At 39.6% G+C, this 21,814-nt stretch overlaps 1 protein-coding gene across 6 annotated transcripts; it reads left to right on the top strand.

Annotated features, from left to right (window-relative positions):
• Positions 1-8: 8 nt before the first annotated feature.
• mbd6 (methyl-CpG binding domain protein 6) lies at positions 9-14,183 on the top strand. Of its 6 annotated transcripts, none has more exons than XM_030139025.1 (13): positions 9-304; positions 1,255-1,479; positions 2,561-2,700; positions 3,263-3,365; positions 4,405-4,576; positions 5,346-7,715; positions 8,173-9,179; positions 9,962-10,070; positions 10,269-10,414; positions 11,085-11,843; positions 12,886-12,938; positions 13,057-13,123; positions 13,854-14,183. In XM_030139025.1, the coding sequence occupies exons 3-13, from the start codon at positions 2,585-2,587 to the stop codon at positions 13,860-13,862; spliced, it is 4,911 nt and encodes a 1,636-aa protein (XP_029994885.1). In that variant the 5' UTR covers positions 9-304; positions 1,255-1,479; positions 2,561-2,584; the 3' UTR covers positions 13,863-14,183. The 6 variants fall into 6 exon arrangements, with proteins under 6 accessions (XP_029994885.1, XP_029994880.1, XP_029994881.1 ...); XM_030139020.1 differs by having other exon boundaries at positions 10-304; positions 13,850-14,183; XM_030139021.1 differs by having other exon boundaries at positions 10-314; positions 13,850-14,183.
• The last annotated feature ends 7,631 nt before the right edge of the window (positions 14,184-21,814 follow it).

Below are 21,814 nucleotides of genomic sequence, written 5' to 3'. Positions count from 1 at the left end.
CCTCTATCAAGGATCCGCACAGTCTGTCTGGGAGCACTACAAAGGTCCCGGTGCATGTCGGGTACAATACTCCCTGAGCACCTAATGCGCATGCTCAGCAGAAAACTCCATTTTTTTGCTCGGAATCCGTAAGAAAAAAAAAAACACTGAGCAACTGTGAATTTGGGATTACTTGGGTCGTTATGGTGGTTGCATACATCTTAACGCAAGACGGTTTATCACAACAGAGACCAAAGCGGCAGTTGGATTATTTTGCACCTGGAGCTGGACATCCTGCAGTCTTGTTGGGACTCTCAAGAATCAAGTAAATTTCAGTCAGTTCGCTCTGCTAGCTTAGCTCCTAGCGTTAGCCCCGAGATCCCAGGCGCAGTAAAATGAAGCGTTATTGCCCTTTGTTTTTAAATCGGACTGGCAGACGTTGCATAAACGCTCAGAGCTAATTAATCGCGCTAGTGCTTGAGTTTTATGAAAGGCTGTTTTGTCTTACGGTAATTTCTAAAAGTAGCACTGCAAAACACTCTCTGGCTAGTTCGTTAGCCAGCCAGCTAACTCTTGATTCTCCCGCGAGCCTGAAAAGCGAAGAGTCCAAAACTTCGCCAACACGGAGAGCTGGACGGGGAGAAAGCTCGAAAGGTCCCACTAACATTACCGCTGGCTGAAGACTGTCAGCTTGTAAGTGGAAGCTAGTGGTGAAATCTATGAAAATAGTAATGGCGGTGTAGTTTTGTACATAGAGTGTTTCTTTTTTATCCCGGACAAGATGCAGGAGTTTTGCTTCGGAGTGTTTTGTGCGCCTGACAGCTGTCACGACAACATAATACAAAGTAACGTTAGGGGAGCCAACTAGCTTAGCCGTTAGCTTAGCTGTTAGCCTGCCGTGGATACGTAATGTAAAACCCTGAGCTTGTGAGTTAATGTTCCGTGCAGCGATGTTAATTTTCACCACGGGATTTCCTTCAAGATAATGTTTTACGCTCCTTTTGTTTGATTGTTTGCCGGTTAGTTGCTTATTGCGAAGGCAACTGCGTGTATCCTAGCTAACCTAAACATGCAGTTAACCACGGGCCTATCCAAACACACCCTCCTACTTAAAAGTACAGTCTGCTTGCGCTGAAGTTGTATTCTTTTTGTAATATAATGATTTCTAAGTAATTATGTTAGGGAATTATTTAGCTGAAAACGGGTCTTGTTGTGTGTTGTTCATCCTTGGTCTCCTTGTCAGATTACATAATCCACCTCCACCTCTCTTTGCAGGCTCTCCATCTTCATGTAAGCTCTGGCTCTAATGTGAACTAAGCAAACAAAACTGCTGGAGTCTTCTTCCGAGTTGAGAGACTGCCTAGTAGCTGGGGACAGCCCAGGTGTTTGGGCAGCAAGTCAGGTTTTACTGGCAGTCTGTGTGCTTCTAACCCACCAGCATGTACAGTGGACAGTGGATACCCTAGCCAAAACACATCCTGGCTTCCCAAAGATGACAAGGTAGGCAGATCACTTATGATGCCTTGACATTAAAAAAAAAACAGTGTTCTTCTGTCATGTCTGTACCCAGCTCCCAATGACTTCATAACACAGAAGAAACATTCTGTAGGAGGAGCCCTGGCATAAGGTTACATTTATGAATTATTATTAGCTTTTATATGCGTGAAGCAGGCAGCTGAAAGATAACGTCTGCAACAAAACAGTGACTCATCAGTGATTCCTTCAAGCTGAGGCTGCTTTCTGCATGGTACCTAAACTATGTTTTGATCATGTTTGATGTTTGAAGTTAACATTTGGCGTTATGTAATCAGGTGAATTTGGTTCACGCTTTAAGGTTGCTTTAAATAGATCATTAGCTGTGTTTACGTAGACTAAAATTTTTAACTAATAATCACAATCATACTCCAGTCAGATTAATAATGCCTCATATGACCACCTCAAGGATTTGTCTCTCTCTCTATCTGGTTAGTAGGGCTGCATGGTTTAGTAAAGACAGTTAACATTTGCAGAATGAATCAATTTGCCAGGTTCTTAAGGAAAAAGAAGTGATTATTGATCATTCTGAACAGTTTTTTTCCAACTTATATAAATTTGTCAGAAGTAACTTTCATTTTTCATGTTTTGCATTGTACACAGGGTTCCCACTGTCACAAAATATGAAAAAGCTAATTTTACAGGCATAGAAAAGTAATGACATTAAGTTGAGCCATCATACATTTTTGGTAAAGCCATGGAGTTCAGTTTTGTACAAATACGCTACAGCATGTAGCATAAAGTCATTTTTGAGTTGGTAATGCAAACGTAAGTCGGTTCACTTCACCTTCACATTTGCAAGTCTGTTACAGGATTTTATTCCACGTCTTTTTTCCAAAATCCAATAATACAAACTTTAGGCCTTAAAATGTCTTCAAAACTGGATTAGATTATAAAGTTAAGATAATGAAGGGAATAAATTATTGTTCTTTTTATGTAACTTTTATTGCCTGAATGGATTAGCAACAAAATTAAAGATTTCCAAAAATAAAACTGGCACAACAGGTATACATGTATTAATACTTTGCTGTTGCTGTTATTTTCGAAGGTGCTGGCAGGCCTTAGCAACAAAATGATGGGAGGCAGTGAGACTGTCAGTGGGGACAAGGATGGGGCCCACACCACTGCAATACATGTCCCCATCGGCTGGCAGAGGCGAGTGGAAGACGGGCAGGTGATCTATGTCAGGTGCGTTGGTCCCCTGTTATTAGAAAGGACTTGCAAAGGAAGAAGTATTTGATGGTTACTGGCATGGAATTGAAGTGCCATTTGCTAACATGTTTGAATGGATATAGCTGTCAGTTACTTTTTTAAAAATATTGTTCCTTGTCCTATACTCCTTTTGCCACCTAGAAGAATATGACCATGGTCAAGCTCTACAATAAAATGTGATATATATGGCATTTATTATGAAACTGCTCATGATGTGTGAGTGTCAGCCAGGAACTACCCCCAACACAGTTGAATGGAAACATAACTCATCACTTAGTGCAATAATATCATGTAACAGCTACTCAATCTGTATTTATAACCTGTAGTAATTTAAGTCATGAACTGCGTCAAGCTAGCAAAGCAATGGATATGTAAGTTTCAGGCTTCAAGAGAATACTTAAAGGGATTTAATCACTAGACAGGAGCTAGTGTCACAGTTTCTTACCTTATCAGACTGATTTTCTTGTATTACTACCGGTTAAAGTTAGTTAGATTCAGGCTCACAGGTTATCTATTTTGTGTTGGCTTCTTCCTGTAGTCCCAGTGGCACTTTGCTGTCTTCTCTGGATGAGGTCAAGACCTATCTGTTGACTGATGGCACTTGCAAATGTGGTCTGGAGTGTCCACTTGTCCTTCACAAGGTAAAGCAAGACATTTGTTGTTTGTTTGTTGTGGTAAGGGCAGGTGCTGCAGAGAAAAAGGAATATTCCATATTTCCTGTCCTTGCGAACTCTGAAAGTCACCCATGATGAATCTATTATTTAAATTTGAGCTTTATGAAATGCATAATCATATATTAATAGTTGCTTTACTGGATCTTTCTCCATTTAAACACAATCTTAAACTCACTGGAAGCAGTATAACATTTTGGTATTTGCTTAAGGTTAAATTAGATATTAATTGAATCTAAGAATATGTCTTAAATCATTCTGGACTGATACCAATGTTGACATTTAAAAATCTGATAACAGTCAATACTAATTTTAAATTCTTCTAGTTTATTCAGTAGTTCTAATTTATTTCTAATGCAGTGCCAATGACATTAAGAGACTTTCACAATAGAAAATTAAGTGAACAATTTAAAGTGTTTCAGTCCTTTGTAATTTCATTGTTGAATGAGCACAAATGTAGTGATATAAATATAAGCAGCAACCTTAACCTATTACAGCAGATAATAATAATAGGGACAGTGTGTATATTAGGATGTGTAAAATACAGAGACAGAATTTCCTTTTTGGGACAATAAAGTGAGTTAGTCCTAAACATCACCCACTGCTCTGAGTGCAGTGCCATCTCATTTGCCAATAGCAATGTCAATTGATATCTCTGTGCACCCCTACTTAAATAAGCTTTACTTTTCTAAAGTACATTTGGGAATTCTGAATGTTGTCAGTGGTTTTCTTGAATGCCCAAGTACCTATAAATAGCAGTGTTTTTCTTCAGTGGTTTCTGCATGTTTAATATATCCAGGAAATTGAAATTTTAACCAGAAATTTGAACACAAAACAATCTTTTGTTCCCCCAAGCGCTCATTTTCTGACTGATTAAAAAATTATGTAACTACCCAAATTGTAAAATTCCTGTATTGGTAATCTTGACTGTCTTAGATTTCACTGATCGTTACGCAGATTGGTCTCGTCACACATTCTGTCTAATCCTCTTCCATGTTTTAATCTGCAGGTTTTCAACTTCACCTTGGGAGTGAAGGTGCACCAGTACAGCCAACCATTAGGCAAAGCTGAGCAGGACATGACCAAACTTTGTAACCACCGCAGGAAAGTGGTAGCAATGGCGGCTCTGTGTCGAAGTATGCAGGCCTCACAGCTGCCCTTCGCAAACCTTCATCACCCAGGTAAATGTTAAACTTTTTTTTCATTATTTTTCTGTTCAGGGATTTTAAAAATTTGGCTTGATGGTGCACTGGAGCCTGAGATAGGAATACCCCTCCCTTACTTCTATAAATGAGAGCATTTTACCATCTATGGTTCTCCCACTCAGTCTTGAGTCACGACAAATGATTAATAACAAAATAAGTGCGGAGGATGACTGCCAGTTTTAACAGTGACTGTATAGATAAAACTCGGGTGACAAAATGTGTTCTGTCCTATACTATTTATTGATAGATTAAAGTTTATTTGGTTGGGCTATAAATGAAAATCAAGGTTGATTCTCAGTGATCTCTTACTTTGAAGTACATTTGATATTTTATTGTGCCTGCTGGAAGGCTATCATTTATGGTAGGAAGCGCACGAAGCCTAGCAACGATGATAGATAGCATACTTTCTCTGGTCACTCTATTAGGTACACCCTGCTTGTACCAGGTGTACCTTTTTATAAAGGAGCCAGTCAGTAAGTATGCTGCTGCAGTGTATCTGCTTAAAGGTTCAACATGTTTTGTGTTCAGAGATGGTCTTCTGCATACCCTGGTTGTAAGAAGTGGTCTTTTGAGTTGCTGTTGCCTGCTGCCTTGTCGTCAGCTTAAAGCAGTCTGGCCATTCTGCTTTGACCTCTGGCATCAACAAGCCAGTTTCGCCCAGTGGATATTTTCTCTTGATTGGACCATTGTCTTTAAACCCAAGTTAACAGCTTTATACTAAAAGCTTCTTTATGTGTAATTTCAGAGCTTAGCATTGGAGTGGACAACCGCGATCCAAAGAGAGTACATGGGGAGAGGGAAGAAGAGGACCGTGGTGTTTACCATCCCAAACTCCATCCAGTTCCATCTCGACCCCACAACAACCTCCACTCAAACCCCTGCACCAGTCCCAAATCTTCACACCAGTTTGTTTACCCTCACAATGGATCTTCTCCCATCCTTCACACAGGCACCAACTCCCATCATTCCCTTGATTCTTTAAGAAGACTTCACCATCCTCCTCCTCTCCCAGCCTCCTCTTCTTCCAGCGCATCATTCCCAGCTTACAGCGTTACCCAGCGGTCGCCTCATACACCCACACCTCAGAACTCCTGTCAAAGAACAGCCAAAACCCCGGAGACGCCTGGTTCTCCTCGGCTAGGGCCCCTCTCACCTCCCCCTTCTTCTCCTTTGACTCTAGTTGGAGGAGGAGGAGGAAGAGGAGCACAGACTCATCATCCTCATGGCGTCATTGTGGGAGGCTCCCCCTTATCTCCGCCTCCCTCCCTCTCCCCCTCTGTTCACAACGTGAACTGTGTGTCTCCTCACCAGCGATCCCGTCACCCGTCAGCCTCTCCTTCGTCTCTTTCCGAGCAAGGGGGAGGCTCGGCTGCAACAGCAGAAGGTGGAGGACTGATGGGAAGGAGGAAATCCACCTCTTCCTCTCCACACTCCCCTCTCCCTGGTGGCTCCCCTACCCCAAACCCACACTTCCCCAAATACAAACTGGAGGACATCTTGGAGCAGTTTAAGAACTCAGGCAACAGCAGCACTAATAACCACCACCCCCTAATCCCTTCTAACCCCACTTTACTGACCAACCAAAGCAGTAACAACCCTCATGCTCTCTCCCAGAAGCCCTCAAACAGTCCCATGAGTCCAACGCCCACCCCAAGCCCAGCAGGATTTGGGTTAAACTCAGCAGGGCCCTCAAGTTTACCTCGGGGGCCATTTCTGAACCACCACCACAGCCATCAGGGCAGGCTGCCACACCCAACCTCTTTTCCTGCTAGTAGCCTGCTCTCTGCAGCTGCCAAGGCTCAGCTGGCTAACCAGATAACCCAGGGACAGAGTTCAAATACTGCCAGCAACCCGGTGAACTTGGCCTCTCCTCTGGAAGTTTTGAAAGAGGCACAGCAGCAGTCATCGAAGGTAACAAACAGCACTTTACATAATAACCACCCTCCCTCCTCCATCGCTTCTACTAGGCCTCCCCATCCTTCCCTTGCAGCGGCCTCCTCCATCCTCTTTCACCCGTCCCACTCTCTAGCCCAGTCTCTGGCTTCCTCTCTGCCCCACCTGCCTCCCACAGCGGAGCGCAGCGCTTCGCACCGCAAGAGGCAACGGCGATCTCCTACAGTTCTCAGCATGTTACGAGACACCCAGCAGCTGGCTAATGGGCCGAGGAAGACACCACCAGGAGACATTTCTACCACTATTATCAACCTTTCCTCCTCATCCTCCCCATCCATCCCCTCCTCCCCACGTTCTTCCTCCTCTACCTCAGCTGTGCAGAACCAGAATGCTGTCATGTTAGAAAACCATCATCTGCTCCCCGGGCAGATGCCGAGGCTTCCAGCTCCCCGACAGACAGCACACCTCTCCAGGCCTCTGAGACAAAGTGAGGCTTTGGATTTCACTACAGGCCTGACAACGACCATAGGCCCTCCTCTTGGCTTGGATCCTCCAACTCAACCCCTGTCTGCACTGTTACACCTGCTCAGCGTGCAGAATGCGCAGAATGCCTCTGCCTCAGTGTCAATTGAAGGAGGCGGAGACACTAATAAACAAAGCCCCAGACTGTCACCCTCTTCACCCGCCTCTCATTCTAATATGAGGCACCCACAGACTCGGTCACCATGCCGAACCAGTAACACTAATCCTGTAGTGTCTGCACCACCACAGCTTTCTCCCCCTCCCAATTCCTCTCAGTTCAGATCGGTGCAGTCTCAATCACAGCCACAGTCTACTAAATCAAGTCCTCAGCAGAGACATTCTCCTTCTACAGTGCAATCCAACTCCAATTTAGCTTTACACTGCAGCAGCCCATCTCGGCCAATGTCACCAGCTCCTTCAGTAGACTCTTTCTCCCAGGCTCCTCTGCAGGAATGTTCACCGCACAGCACTGTGGCACCTGAGAATAGCAGTAACAGCGTATCAACATCAGAGGACCTGAGTCATTCTCATAGCAGTGTTTCTATGGCAATATCCACCTCCCCAAAGCCGCTCGATCTTAGCAACCATGTCCTGGCACTGCTTGCAGCATCTTCCACTGTGCCCCAGGCACAGGGGGAAGGTAGCTCCTCCGATCATTCCACTGATGTTGTGTTGTCATCCCAAGAGAATCACACTGCAGGTGAGGACATATTTTTTAAATTGATGTGTTGTAATATTTAACCAATACTTTACAATGGTCTTTTAAAGCCATCATCTTTACCTGCTGTGACTTGTGATCCCTCTGATGTGTCCATTCTGTCTTGGTTAAAATTACATGCATGGGCCACATGATGGTTCGTACTGTGCCCTGTGCACATCAGACAATAGCATTCCAGCCACACACATTCTGTATAGGTTCCTCATACTGAAGTAGACACAGTTCAACAAACTTTAACAAATACTCAGCTGGAGTGACTCATCTGACTTCCAAAGTTTGCAATGAGATACAGTTGTTGACAGACCAATTATTTATCCTCTCCAAATGTTGCACATAAATTAGGAGCTTAAATATTCGGAAAACATATTGTGTTACTAAAGTGGTTTACTGATGTGTAATTCAGCTTAATGAGGTGAATAATTAATCTCTTTTTTTTCAGTGTCAGATGAGCCTGTATGTTTGGACCCAAAGGTTTCTACAGTGACCAAACCTACATCAACCACCAGCCCAAGGCACCCCATCTCCTCACAAGCTGGGGACAATTCCAGTCCTCAAACCCCTTCAGCTGTGGCAGACTCAACCACTTCCTTACCCCTGGCTGAGGCCTTCCCCTTCATGAACCAAGAGCAGCTCCTTCAGCTGCTTTCATCCACAGGAGGTCTACCTTCCCTCCTGGACCCTGCAGTCCTGGCTTCACTGCCCTTGGGAGGCTTATGGTTGGGTGGGCAGCATGCACAAATAACCCCTACTAATGCTACACCACAAATGCTGCAAAATCTTGCAGAACAACAGTCAGAGCAGCAACAGCAGTTGCTAATACAACAAGAGACACAAAATCCAAACCAGGATCAACAACAGAAGCAACAACAGATGAACAATAATCCACTGTTTCCCTTGCTGCCCTTGTTAAATGGAGTCCAAGGGGAGCTGCCTTTGAACCTTTTGGGCCTGTTGAATCCACTTCCACCTCCTACAGCTTCAGCCTCTACTGCAGCACAAGACAGTGACTTAGGACTCACAGAGAAACCTGGACTACAGGCCCTGCTCATGGCTTCTTTGCTGCTTGGGCAGCAGCAGGGCACTTTGTTACCTCTATCTGGGCTGGGCCAGGTCAGCTTGGAAGTTCCTCTGCAGCAGCCACAGCAGATACCAACCACACTGGAGAGCCTCACCCTGGATAAACCCTCTGGGCTCCTAGATCCATCAGCCCTACCTGGGCCAGGGCTCCTGGAGGTCCCCCAGGGTCTTCTCCCAATTCCTACAACAGCTGAGGGCTCTATCCAGGCCCTGCAGTCTCTGCTTCTTCCTGCCGCTCTTCCTCCCCCTGCAGCCTTCCTGTCTCTCAGCCCTGCCCTACTCACTGCTGCCCTGAGCTCTGCAGAGCTCCACCCGCATCCCCACCCTCAGTTAGCTCCCGCACAGCAAACCCATCATAACCAACCTCAGGTAGGCTTCTCAGTTCCCATAGCTCTCTCCTTTAATTTCTTCTTATGTTCCTTTAAAGACCTTACATCTTGTTCACTAAACTTCATTTTTGTCCCTAGTGCTGGTTTCCCATAACTATTTTTAATTATGTTCAACATACTTTGTGTTATTATTCTCAGTAAAAGTATCTGACTGTTGAGCCATTGATGTATACGAATGTACTGTGCTTATATTTTTACTGGATACAATAAAATACAGAACTTGAATTTGGATTCAAGACAGGCATGTGATGTTTGCTTTGCAGTTTTCTGTTATCGTGACCTTGCAATGTTGCTGGTTGCTCATCTTGCTGGTTGTTCCTCCTGTGACTCAGAACAGTGCAATCACTGAACAGTCATTGATTCTAAGTTGAATCAAATACTGATATGACTTATTGTGTAGCTCCTGTAGTTATAACATAATAGTGTATGCGGTTTTTATTTTATCCTGAATTCCTGTTCTTTCTCCAAACCTCATTTTTCTAATTTCTGTTCAACTCAGCTGAAGTCTGTTTTTAACACCACCTCCACAATCATGGAGCAGCAGTCAACTAACATTATACCTGCATTTTACTGATATAGAGTCATAAATACACTTACTGGTAACAGTATTGCGAGTATCTTAACATGACAAATTTGCTATTCTGTTTAACTTTCCACCACTATTCTTGTAAAAACTACAAATGAGACCTGAGGCCTCAGTATTTGTATTGGCTTCTGTCTTTCATACCTTTATTCTGACACCCTGTCTTCTGTTCTTTGCAGGTACCTACTGATGCTGGTGTTGACACACTCATTCCTCTTTCACTCCAAGGCAAAGACAACCCTATATTACAACAGTTACTGCCCACTTTGCTTAATCCTGCTGTTTTAGGTGAGTGTCCAGCCTTCCACCCACTGTTTACAGCAGAAATTTAGGAAACATTTTAATAATGCCTACTTCTTTATTTTTTATCAGTAACGGGAAATATTGAATGTTTAACTATAAATGCCTACATTGTACACTGAAAAACTGCAGGAACTCTGTAGCTGAAGCTGTTAAATCAATGTACCTATGTATGTACCTTTGTAGGAGATCTCTCTGGCATTGCAGGCCTCCATAACATGGTAGGAATCGGAGCAAGTTCAATCCTCTTGCCCCCAGTCCAGACCTCTACTTTGGGCATGCCCCTGCTGCAGGGCCCAGATGGAGCCATCAACCTGCTCAACAACATACAAGTAAGTGACAGTTTTATAGAACACGGAGACTACAGCTTTAATGGGGAATTGAATTCCTCTGATGTTTAATAATCTATAGTCATTTGATGTATGATTGTTTTACATAACACTGTATTATATGAAGTAAATCTTTTATCCTGATGATGGTCATATATCCAGAAAATGGTACACACCATAATATACTACATATTTTATAAATTAAACAAATTGTTTAAATAGATTGAACTCTTGTTTCATATTAAATTTTAATAGTATACTTAAATAAAAGGTCATTACTCATATTTGACTATAGTCGTATTTAGAAATGTTATGAAGGGTTTGACTTAGACATGTAACAGTTTTTAAAATATTAAAAAGTAGTACAATAATAAAATAATTGAAAGGTAAACCTTTCAACTATCATTGTGAACAAAAGATATACTGGCCTAAAATATGGTATATAAATCTCTGTGACAAGTGGAGCAGTACAAAATGTTACCCAAATGAAAAAATGCCATAAAAATTGTGGTTTGCAACACAATTAAATAAACAATGGGTCATAAGAGGAAATAATAAATGTTTTTCTGTCACCTCACTATACCTCAAATATTATTTTAATGGATGTTGCACAGTTTCAGTTATTTTGTGAAAAGTGATCTTTGATTGTTTTTTGTTTTTTTCCCCCTTTCAGCTCAGCATTGCCCCACCTTCAGAAGGAGAGAAGCCACTGTCTTTGCAAGAAACACAAAGCCCTGCCCCACAGGAAGACATTCCAGCAAGGCAGATCAGTCCAGAAGTGATCCCCAGTCCTGTTCCCACTCCAGCTCCTGCCCCTGAACCTGCACCGCCCCCTCAGCGCAGTTCAGAGGGCAGGTCTGTCATCGACCCTTACACCTCTTTCATGGACACGATTTATACCTCTTTTCTCCAAGTCAGTGCTAAAGAGCAGGAAGACGGGGCCCACTTGGGGCCATCTGACCCCACCTCACCCTTCTGTGCCTTACCACCGGTTTCTTTCCCTGTGGAGAACCCCACCCCGTCCACCCCAATCCCAACTCTGCCTCAGGCAAGTGCCCCGGTCTCCCTCAGTCCACGGCGGGCATGTTCCCTTCGCAACCCTGACTTATCTCGTCTCAGCCTGGAAGCAGCAGCACATTCCCCAGCTCAGGGGACACCCAAACCCACTGAGGATGGATCTGTGTCACCATTACAAAGGAAACCAGTTATGGTGGAGGGACATACGCACCCAGATCCTCCTCTGCCACCCATATACTTGGAGGAGGCCAAGACAGACTGCACAGGGACGTCTGCAGTAGTGTGCCCTTATGTGGAGACTGGGGTGGACAGGCAGGGGCATCGGTCCCAGGTGGGATACCTTAGTCCAGGGGATGGCTGCAGTGGGCTCAATGAGGAGTCTGCGGGGACGCTGCTGTCCGCTGAACAGAGAAGGGTGAGTGCTTCTTGGTGTTTCCTCTGTTCAAAAGTTATAGAAACGTTTTTTTCACTGCATCACACAGTGGGACTTCCACATTGCCTTGAGACAGATTTTGACAGACAATGAAATATGGATAGTGCATTATTCTATGATAAGAAGATGACATTTAGAGGGCATTGATAATTGATGTAAATGATCGTGCTATTTTGAACAAAGTAGTAAAGCAGTACTGGACAGTATGACCAAACAGGTCTATCACAGTATTTTTTATGATTTTTTGTTTTGACATAGGCTGGTTTCATATCTGAAGGTCATAACCAAGGTTTATGCTTTCTAACACATAAATATGTTTTATGCATATACATTTGGCACATGTGCTACATCTCCCTATACTTGACACTGATTGTTTTTAGACAGTTTTGATTGCCCCTTTCAAATGATCTAAAACAGTATAATAAAATAATTGGTTTGTTTGTAAATCATTTTTGTCATGCCATCTACATCATAGAGAAACTCTAAAATAATCAAATATGGCAATATCTTAAACGCTTTCTCCTCAAAACAAATTCTTGATTATCTGTTGTGGGATGATGTCCTTCCATAAGTGAATTGTTACTATAATCGTTAGAAACAAAACTGTGTCAATACAATGTCACTTGGTGGAAAAGTTTAAACCTAAGTACAAAAAAAATTATATTCCCAATGTAAATGTAATGCAGTGTAACTGAATAGATCCCAAACCTGAGATAAAGAGCATTATCACTAAACTGGTTGTGTTGAACTGTTTAACTGTTTAATCCCTTGAAGCACTGTTTTTGCATATAATGCATTCTGTGGTTTTGTTTTTTGGGTCAGTGAACCTCAATAGCCTCTACGCTGTTGACATGCTGTGTGCAGCTCCCACTAACTTTCAGGACTGTTATTAATACGTGACTGCTGTTGTCCCACTTTATAGTATGTTGTTGATACCAGACTGTTCGTGATACAATATCAGATCAGCAGATTCCTATTAATTAATGCTGTTGGTGTAATATAATTTCTGGTTTTATGTCTTAAGGATCAAGCAGGAACTGCAGGGGGAGCCAGGAGAGGAAGGAAAAGGAAACAAACGTAAGTTGTCTGGTTCATTTATTTAGACATGATGCATAGGGGAGTTGACATCAAAAACTGTAATCCACTGCATATAAATAGGTTATAAATGCTAATGTGGATCTTATCTGTTTGTCAGGTTACAGAATGTGTTGGAAGATTTCAGAGACATGGATGCTGCAGCGCTAGAGGAAACCAAGGCTACGGTAAGAACATAACACCTCAGTGACGCAGATATATTGGTTTAAGTGTCAGCAGCTCTGGCTGTTGATTTCTTCTCATTCTGTATCGCTGGAACGTCTGAGTCCTTCAATACCAGTCTTGCATAACAGCAGCTGTTATTAGAGAATATTCAGGGGCCATTACACAAGCAGAGAATTTGTCCATAGTTTAGATCAAACAAATGGTCTGACTCCAGAAAGATGTTTAGTTCTTAACTGCTAAAGCTGTGGTAGGTGATACTTTTGACATCAGTGGGCAGAAAATCTATAACAAGCTGTTAACATATTATAATTCAAGAGGTCTGAGAGGAAATTAGATTTAGCATGGGGTTGGAAACAGGGCCAAGAGGAGGTGATTTGATGGTGAAACAAGCTGCCATCATTTATGTCACCTGTCAACATATCAGATGATAGGAAAATTCAGTTGTAAAAGCCAGGTTTTGACCTGTAGAGGGCAGTTACACACATACTGTAACTGTTACATTATAAGTTTAAAGAAAGTGAAAAATAATTCTAGCCCTTTCTCATTTTATGGATCTATCCAGAAATCTAAGGGGTTTGTCCTTGGCACATGAAAATAGATGTAGTTTTTGTGTAATACCACTCAGTCATATATGATAGTAATAGTATGGGCTTGTTGTTGGAGGTAACAAAGGAATAATATTGAATAATATGACTGCAGTGATTGAACTGTTCTTCCCTTTCCTTCAGACAGCCCTGCTGAAGCCTGAGAGATCGGTGCGAGGCAGGAGACGGCGAGGCGCCAGGTCCCAGAGGCAGTGATTGGTTGAAGGAGCCGTCAGTCAGAGCTGATCACCAATCAAAGGCATCCAGTCGCCTCTCTTTCCCCTCCGTCATCACCACTTTTTTTTTTTTTAATGCAACTGCACTAATATACCGTTGTCTTGCCGACCATTGTTTTGGCAACCACTATGGAAAAAAACACATAGGAGAGAGATCTAGCCTGAGAAATTTATTTATAAAAAAAAAAAAGAAAAAAAATTGAAGAGAAATTTCGTGGATACTGTTTTCACTTAGGTCTAGTTCACAAAATAATGGTTGCTTGACTTTGTGATCAGAGATCTGTTGATTATGGTTGGTGTTAGAATAATAAGAAAACAAAAACAAGAGTACTGTTTTCTTCTCATCAGTGTGTTACTGTGAGTCAGGATAAAGCCCATCTACTTGAACGATGCTCTCTGTTGAAAGCTTGTCTGTGTGTGTGTGTATGTGTGTGTGTGTGTGTATGTGTGTGCTGATGTGTGTGTCTTTTTACGTGTTTTGTGTGTGTGTTGGAGAACAGTGCTATTGCTGAGCCCCTCACTGCGATCGTGGTTTAGTTGAATTTATTTTCAATGTAGTGAAACGAGACCCTCTGTTAGCTTAACCCAGTGGTTCTCAATCTTTTTCTGTTGGGCCCCTTTTGGAGGACAAAAAATCTCCAGGCCCCCCTCAACCCCAACAACTTTGTAACAGTGGTGCAGTTATAAGTTTTATTGAAAGAAACATCAATATCATAACAATACTTTTTGCTTTTCTTTGAATAATTTGTTTGCAAATTAAAAATAACTTAGATTTTTGCTTGAATAATACAAATAAACTCAACAAGACTGCTCCCTGAGACAGTATTTTTCCAAATAAAAAATAGGAAATGTGCAGTTATCTTACAACTATGACAATAAAATTACTTTTTTTAGATCAATAAACTAATTTTGGTAACAAAGATGAGCATTTTAACAATATCAGTGGCTTCAATGAGCTCATTTATATTGCACATCTCAGAACATTGAAGTATAAACTGTACAAACTGTGCAAAAACCGAAACATTGCATACCAGGAGTGATCCCATGCCCCCCCGGCAAGCCTTTGCCCTTGGGGGCCTGCCCCACAGTTTGAGAAACACTGGCTTAAGGGCTGTTAGCAGAGACGCTGTGGTTGTATTTCAACGAAACGTGTCTAAGGTTTTCAGAACGTGCTGAAAGATTATTAAAAGGAACAGACTTGAGTTTTTTTTTTTTTGTTTTTTTTTTTCCAGTTTAAAATCACCTTAATATAAGATGAGCAAAGGAGAGGATGTGGTTAATTTGAGCAGCAGCTGTTTGCCAGTTTACAACAAGAAAACTTTTAATCATGACTCCTGTTGGTGGTTTTCACTAATAATTTAAAAACTAATAACAGCTGTTTTCTGTGAATCATCAGAAGCATCACGAACAGTTGAAAACGCCCAATTCTTGAGACTTGTGAGAAAATTTGGAATAATTTGGAGACGCCTTTTGCACCACTACACATCATTTGTTACACTATGATTACCCGTGTTCACATGCTTTGTCATTTATGCAGTGAAGATTGTGTGTAGCTGTGATGTTATGGAGGTTATTGAATTACCTTATCGATGTACTGAGCACCAACCCAAACTGTCCCCTTCCCCAGCCGTGAGATTAATGTCTGAACAAGGAACTGAATTTTGATAAGCGTCCTCGCAAAAACACTGTTTGACAGTACATTATGTCCTTTGATTGGTTGAACGAATGGCTGGAAAACTTAAAGCAGAGAGCGGCAATGTTTTATGTGGATCTGTTGAGTCCGTTTGTTACTGTGGATTTGAAGTAAAATCCTTCCTCTGTCTCCTCATATCACTGTCTCTGCTCTCCTCCCTACACTGCCCCACCCCAGCAGTACTGGCATCTCTAGCTGTATTTAAAAAGTAAAAAAAATAAAGAAAAATAAAGAAAAGTGAAAAAGAAAGCAATTATGCAATTTCTACACTTTGAGATTTGTACATATGTACAGTTAATGTGTTTTATTTTGATTTTATATTGTTAGAGAAAGAGAAGAGAAAACAATGAATTGTGAATTTTTCTGGGAATTGTAATTAAGTATTTTTCTCATTCTACCCCTTGCTTTCAATACTTATGTTTAAAAAGACGATTAAATTGTGGACTGTAGCTTTCTTTTTTTATATGGGAGTCTTTTTTTTATTTAATATTAAACTATTTACAGAAAATGTTCGGCTTGTGAATTTCTGTCCTGAATAAGGTTAATGATGCGGATATCAGAAGTTTCCTTAAACACACATTTTTAAATAATGGTTGCAGGGTTCCAGCGGGGTCTTGAAAAACCTAAAAGTCTTTAATGTACAAATCTGCTTTTAATACCTTTTAAGTCTTCAAAAGGTATTAAATTTAATATGGTAGGTCTTAAGTTATGTTGCCTTAAACTTGTTCGCTGTATTGTGTTTAAATCTTTCCAAGTTGCAAAGACAGTAACGTTATTCTGTTCAGTTCCACCTGTTCCAGCCCGACAATTTAGATTGAAATTAGGAACCAGTTATTGCGAACTTTGCAGCCCCCAGTTAGAAATTAGTCAGAACAGAAAAGAAATTTTAGGTGGTGCATGGTTCATATTATTCGTTTTTGTTTTTTTTTTTTTTAAAGAATTCTACAGTTGCAGAAAAAAATTATTAGACTATCAAAAGTCATCAAAAACAATGGTTATGCAATCAAGTACTAACTCTTGTGTGCGTCATGTGACTAAAACAGACAGAAAAGAAAACATGGAATGCCTAAAAGCACTGTTTTTGTCAGTACAATGCCATGGATATTGATGTAAGAACTGAAGTGATTTTGGTTATCTAGAAAACCATGGAAAATGGATAGATATCAGCTCTGAAATTAAACTCTTATGAGCTATTTTTGTTCTTATTATATTTGTCCAAACAAATGTACCTTTAGTTGTACCAGGCATTAAAATGAACAAGAAATTGAAGAAAACAAGGGTGGTCTAATAATTTTTTCTGCGACTGTATATCCAACCCACTGACAGGTCCCACTGGAATGAGATAATCAACATTATTACCACTTGGCCTGTCCGTTTTCATCATGTCATGGCTGATCGGTGCACATGCTGATGAGGTAGAGTGTACAGTATCTGCTGCAACGCCTGCCTCCTCAAAACTGATCGAGAAAACCAGCCTCAGCCTATTTAACTTTGAATACCGAGATCACAGCCCGCAGCTAAAAATAGCAAATGTTCTAAAATGTTGAACCACTAATCCTATCCATATGCTTTAGAATGCCTGATAAAATGGAGCTCCACTGATTTCCATTAATGTCCCATGTTGTGTTTGGGCATCTAGAGGCTCTGTATGAAGACAGTTTTCATCCTGCCACTGAAAAACAGCATGTTAATGTTTAGATAAAGGGCATTAGCTTAGTAAATGTTAGATATAGGTAAAAAAAAAAAAAAAAAAAAAAAATTGAGAAGGAAAACAATGCATTTTAAAGTATGGTAAAAAAAAAAAAATTTGTCAGGGTAAAAAAAAAACATTTTTAATGCAATTTTTCTGTTTTAGAGATTTCCTTAATCATTTATTCATTCATTTATCCTCAAAAAAGTTATATTTAAGTTTAAGATTCTCCAAAGTTAAAGGATATGGGAAAATAAAACATGAGAAAAAATAAAAATATAGAAGTCACAGTCAAAAAATTGATCAAGTCTTTGATATTAAAGTGAAAAAACATTAACCTCCATGAATTGAATGCATTTTTCTCTACATTTACCCTACCTATTTTTACAATATAATCCTTCACATTTTCAATCAGAAATTTCCTATATTCATTTTACTGATAATGTAAATATTTACAAAAGCTCAGAGCAAATTCAAAGGTGGTTACTCTGAAACACAGAAACTGAAGATAAAAGTGACTTTTTCAGCAAAATACATCTGTTACTGAATATAAAAACAAGCATCTAATTTTTCTCTTTATTTAATGTTTCTGAAGTTATTTATCACCATTAATTGTAATATTATCCTTTGTATTTTGTGTTTTTTCAATGAAAATCAGGTATTTTGCCATATTTAATTCACTGATCATGTAATGTTGATAAATGCTCAGATTAAAGTTGATTGTCATAATATCAGAAACTGAGAAAAATGAAGAAAATATGACTTTTTCAACAAAAAATATCATTAACTGAGCATAAACCGAGTGTCTCCATCCACTGTCATTGATCCTACTTAGTGGGTTTTACTGGTGAATCTGTGTTGTAGAAGATGACTGTGTTTCCACGTTCACTATGGAGCCTCTGAACATTCAAATGGGTCATATGTGATTCCTCTGAAAAGCTGAGAAAGTGCATTTTAACTGGATTAGTACAAAGTATTTGATAAAATGATAGGATTAGGGGTTCAATAGCTATTAAACATTTTAGATCAGTATTTGGTCCATTTTGGTTAGTGGTGATGGTTTAGATCTCTGTGGGCTAAATACTGTATAAATACTGCAGTAACAGCGGTACCATGGATTCTTAAAAGTGTGAATATTAACCCATAAAGACCCAAACAGCCACCGCCGACTAATACATCTACTGATCTGAACTGTTTAATACATGTTGATCCACTAATCCTGTCAATAAATAATTGCTGTAAAACACACTTTGTCATCTTTTCACGGTCATCAGATATGACCCATTTGGACATTCAGAGCCTCCATAGTTACCGTGGAAACACCGTTGTCTTCTACAACATTGATCCACCAGTAAAACCAACTGAGTAGGATCAATGACAGTGGATGGAAACACTTGGTTTATGCTCAGTTAATGATATTTTTTGTTGAAAAAGTCATGTTTTCTTCATTTTCTCGGTGTCTGATGTTACAACAATCAACTTTAATCTCAGCTTTTATGAACATCTACATGATCTGTGAATTAAATATGGGAAAATACCTGATTTTCATTGAAAAAACGCAAAATACAGAGGATAATATTACAATAAATGGTGATAAATAACTTGAGAAAGGTTAAATAGAGAGAAAAATTCAAAAAGTAACACTGGGTCTTTATGAGTTAAGTATCAGTTCAGTTCAGTTTAGTTTATTTTGAATATGCAAGACAACAAAAGTAATCCTACTTGGTCTTTAGAAATAAAACAGATTGCAAGAAAACATGAAAAAATATATACGTATCAATGAAAAGTATGACTTTGCTGTTGTAAATCTGGATATTTTTCCTTGTGGGACTAATAAAGGAATATCTTATGACTTCATTCACACATTCGAAAAGAAGTGGGAGGAAGTATAATTTATTTAATCAGACCCCTTCTCCACACAGCAGTCTATCCTTTAGCTTCCTGTCAGCAGAATAACAATAATATAGACTGATACCTCTGAAAACCCTTTTTGTTCAGTGCTTTTAAATGTCCTAAATTTGCTGAAAGTTTTTTTCCTTATCCAGCCAGGATGAATGAACTCATAAAGACCCAAACATCCACTATCTAACAAAATCACCTACCGATGTAAATGTTTAATACTTGCTGATCCACTAATCTTATCAATACATGTAAATAATTGGTGTAAAATACAGTTATTCATCTTTTCATGGTCATCAGATATGACCCATTTGGACGTTCAGAGGCTCCGTAGTTACCGTGGAAACACTGTCACCTTCTGCAACATTGATTCACCAGTAAAACCCATGGAGTTGGATCAATGACAGTGGATGGACACACTTGTTTTACGTTCAGTTAATCATAGATTTTGCAGAAAAAGTCCTTTTTTCTGACATAATAACCCTCAACTTTACTCTGAGGTTTTATGAACATCTGCATGATCGGAAAATTACACATAAGGAAATATATGATTTACACTGAAAAAAATGCAAAATAAAGAAGATAATATTACTATAAATGATAATAAATCACTTAAGAAAGGTTAAATACGGAGAAAAAAACATTTGGGAAGTGACGCAAAAGTAGCACAGGGTCTTTATGGGTTAAATAGAGAAGCTGCTGACTGTCAAAGACAATGAAATTTGGCCATTTTATTTATTTACCTGGAATACAATGTAGAGAACTGTACATGTTCTGTATATTATAGTGTGTGTATTGGCCCAGAATTCAGCATTAATGACTAATCTGGAATCCTGGAGGGCTTTCTCAGTAAATGCTCATCTTCATTCTCATCATTGTGCTGCATCATCTTGCCTCGTCATACACTAATGCTCCATCAAGGTACGTGAGGCTGAAACTCATCTTGTGATCAATAGTCTTCTCTGTTTTCACGTAATGGGGTCCTCTGTCTGTCTTTAAAGAAAGCAGTGGAGAGTAGTTCACCTCAGTAAACACTGATCACATAATACTTGACACAGCAGCATATTTTAGCCCAAATGTTCATCTTTTACCTTAATATTAATGTTATTTAATGTGTACTGCACCTGAGATGAAGCTATATTCGTGGGTTTTATGGCCTAATACAGTACTGTGCAAACGTTTTATTTTATCTTTAGTTTTGTTGTTTTTGCAAGGTTAAAATACACATAAATATTTATCATTATTAAAAAGCTGAACTAAATGGGTTCTAATAGTGTTGAATGATGCGTTGAATGAAACCTGAAATAAAACATCAGAAAATTAATACAATAAATCTCATATTCTCTGAACCACTTTGGTTTATAGATGCTGTTTTTTTTCCTGAAACTTACTTACATACTTACATACATACATACATATACTTCACATACATCTAGGACTGGATCTTAATACAGAGACTGAGCAATGCACATGTGGTCATTAGAACTTTAATAAACCAACAAATCTAATATTGGCCTTTTGTACAGTACAGTACTGTATCATATTAAATGAAGTCCATTAGAAATATCTATAATTTAGGAAGAATAATGATGTTGATTATGGAAATTAGAAACTAACCATAACATTTTCTCTTTAATTTCACCAAAATTGATATCATCACAGTACAATTCTAGATATTTTGAAAGCAAAAATTAGAGGTGTGTACTGTGTTTGATTTAGAGCAAGTCCATTCTTCTGTGTAATATTGTGGATTTTAAGAGCTGATAGTGTTGGGAGTGGAAAGTAAATGTAACATTTTCCACATAACTTACACAAATGTGATATTTTCACAGTCCAGTTGGGATTTTCTAGATATTTTGACAGGAAGGATTAAAGATGTGTACTGTTCTTAATGTAGAGTAATTCAATATATCAAATTATTATGCAATATTTTGGACTTTATGAGGTGATGGTGGTGGTTTTATGGAAACTGGAAGCTACATTTTTCCATTTATTTTAGAAAATGTAACAAATTATGACATTAACATTAAAGATGTGTACTGTTTTTGATTGAGGGTAATTCAATATATATGATCGTTATGTGATATTGTGGGTTTTGTGAGGTTGGACAGTTCTGATAAATAACCACAGTCCATTCTTCATCACTGTCTGGGTTTTCATGTTTACATCTTTTCTCAGGGTGATGAAGTTCTCGGATGTGACGCCTGTTTCCGCGTACGTGTGAGGATGTTGAGCCGGTGACGTGGTGGGTACCATGTTAAGAGAGGAGGATGCGGACCACGCCCTTCCTCCACCCACTCTAACATTAAAGATGTCTACTGTTTTAGATTTTATGTGGATTTTATGAAGTGAATATATTTTCACCATAAATTAATCCAAATTTGATATTTTAACAGTTTTTTCTAGATAGATTTCTAGATAGATGTGTACTGTTTTTAATGTAGAGTGATTCAGTATATCCTATTATGCAATATTGTGGACTTCATGAGGTGATGGTTGTGATTTTATGGAAACTGGAAACTAGCAATAACAATTTTCCATATATTTTAGAAAATGTAACAAATTATGACATCTACCATTAGAGATGAGTA

The sequence above is a fragment of the Sphaeramia orbicularis genome, chromosome 7, assembly GCF_902148855.1.
Source record: "Sphaeramia orbicularis chromosome 7, fSphaOr1.1, whole genome shotgun sequence".
Taxonomy (NCBI): domain Eukaryota; kingdom Metazoa; phylum Chordata; class Actinopteri; order Kurtiformes; family Apogonidae; genus Sphaeramia; species Sphaeramia orbicularis.
Note: the sequence above shows the minus strand (reverse complement) of the source record. Positions and strands in the feature narration are given on the sequence as shown.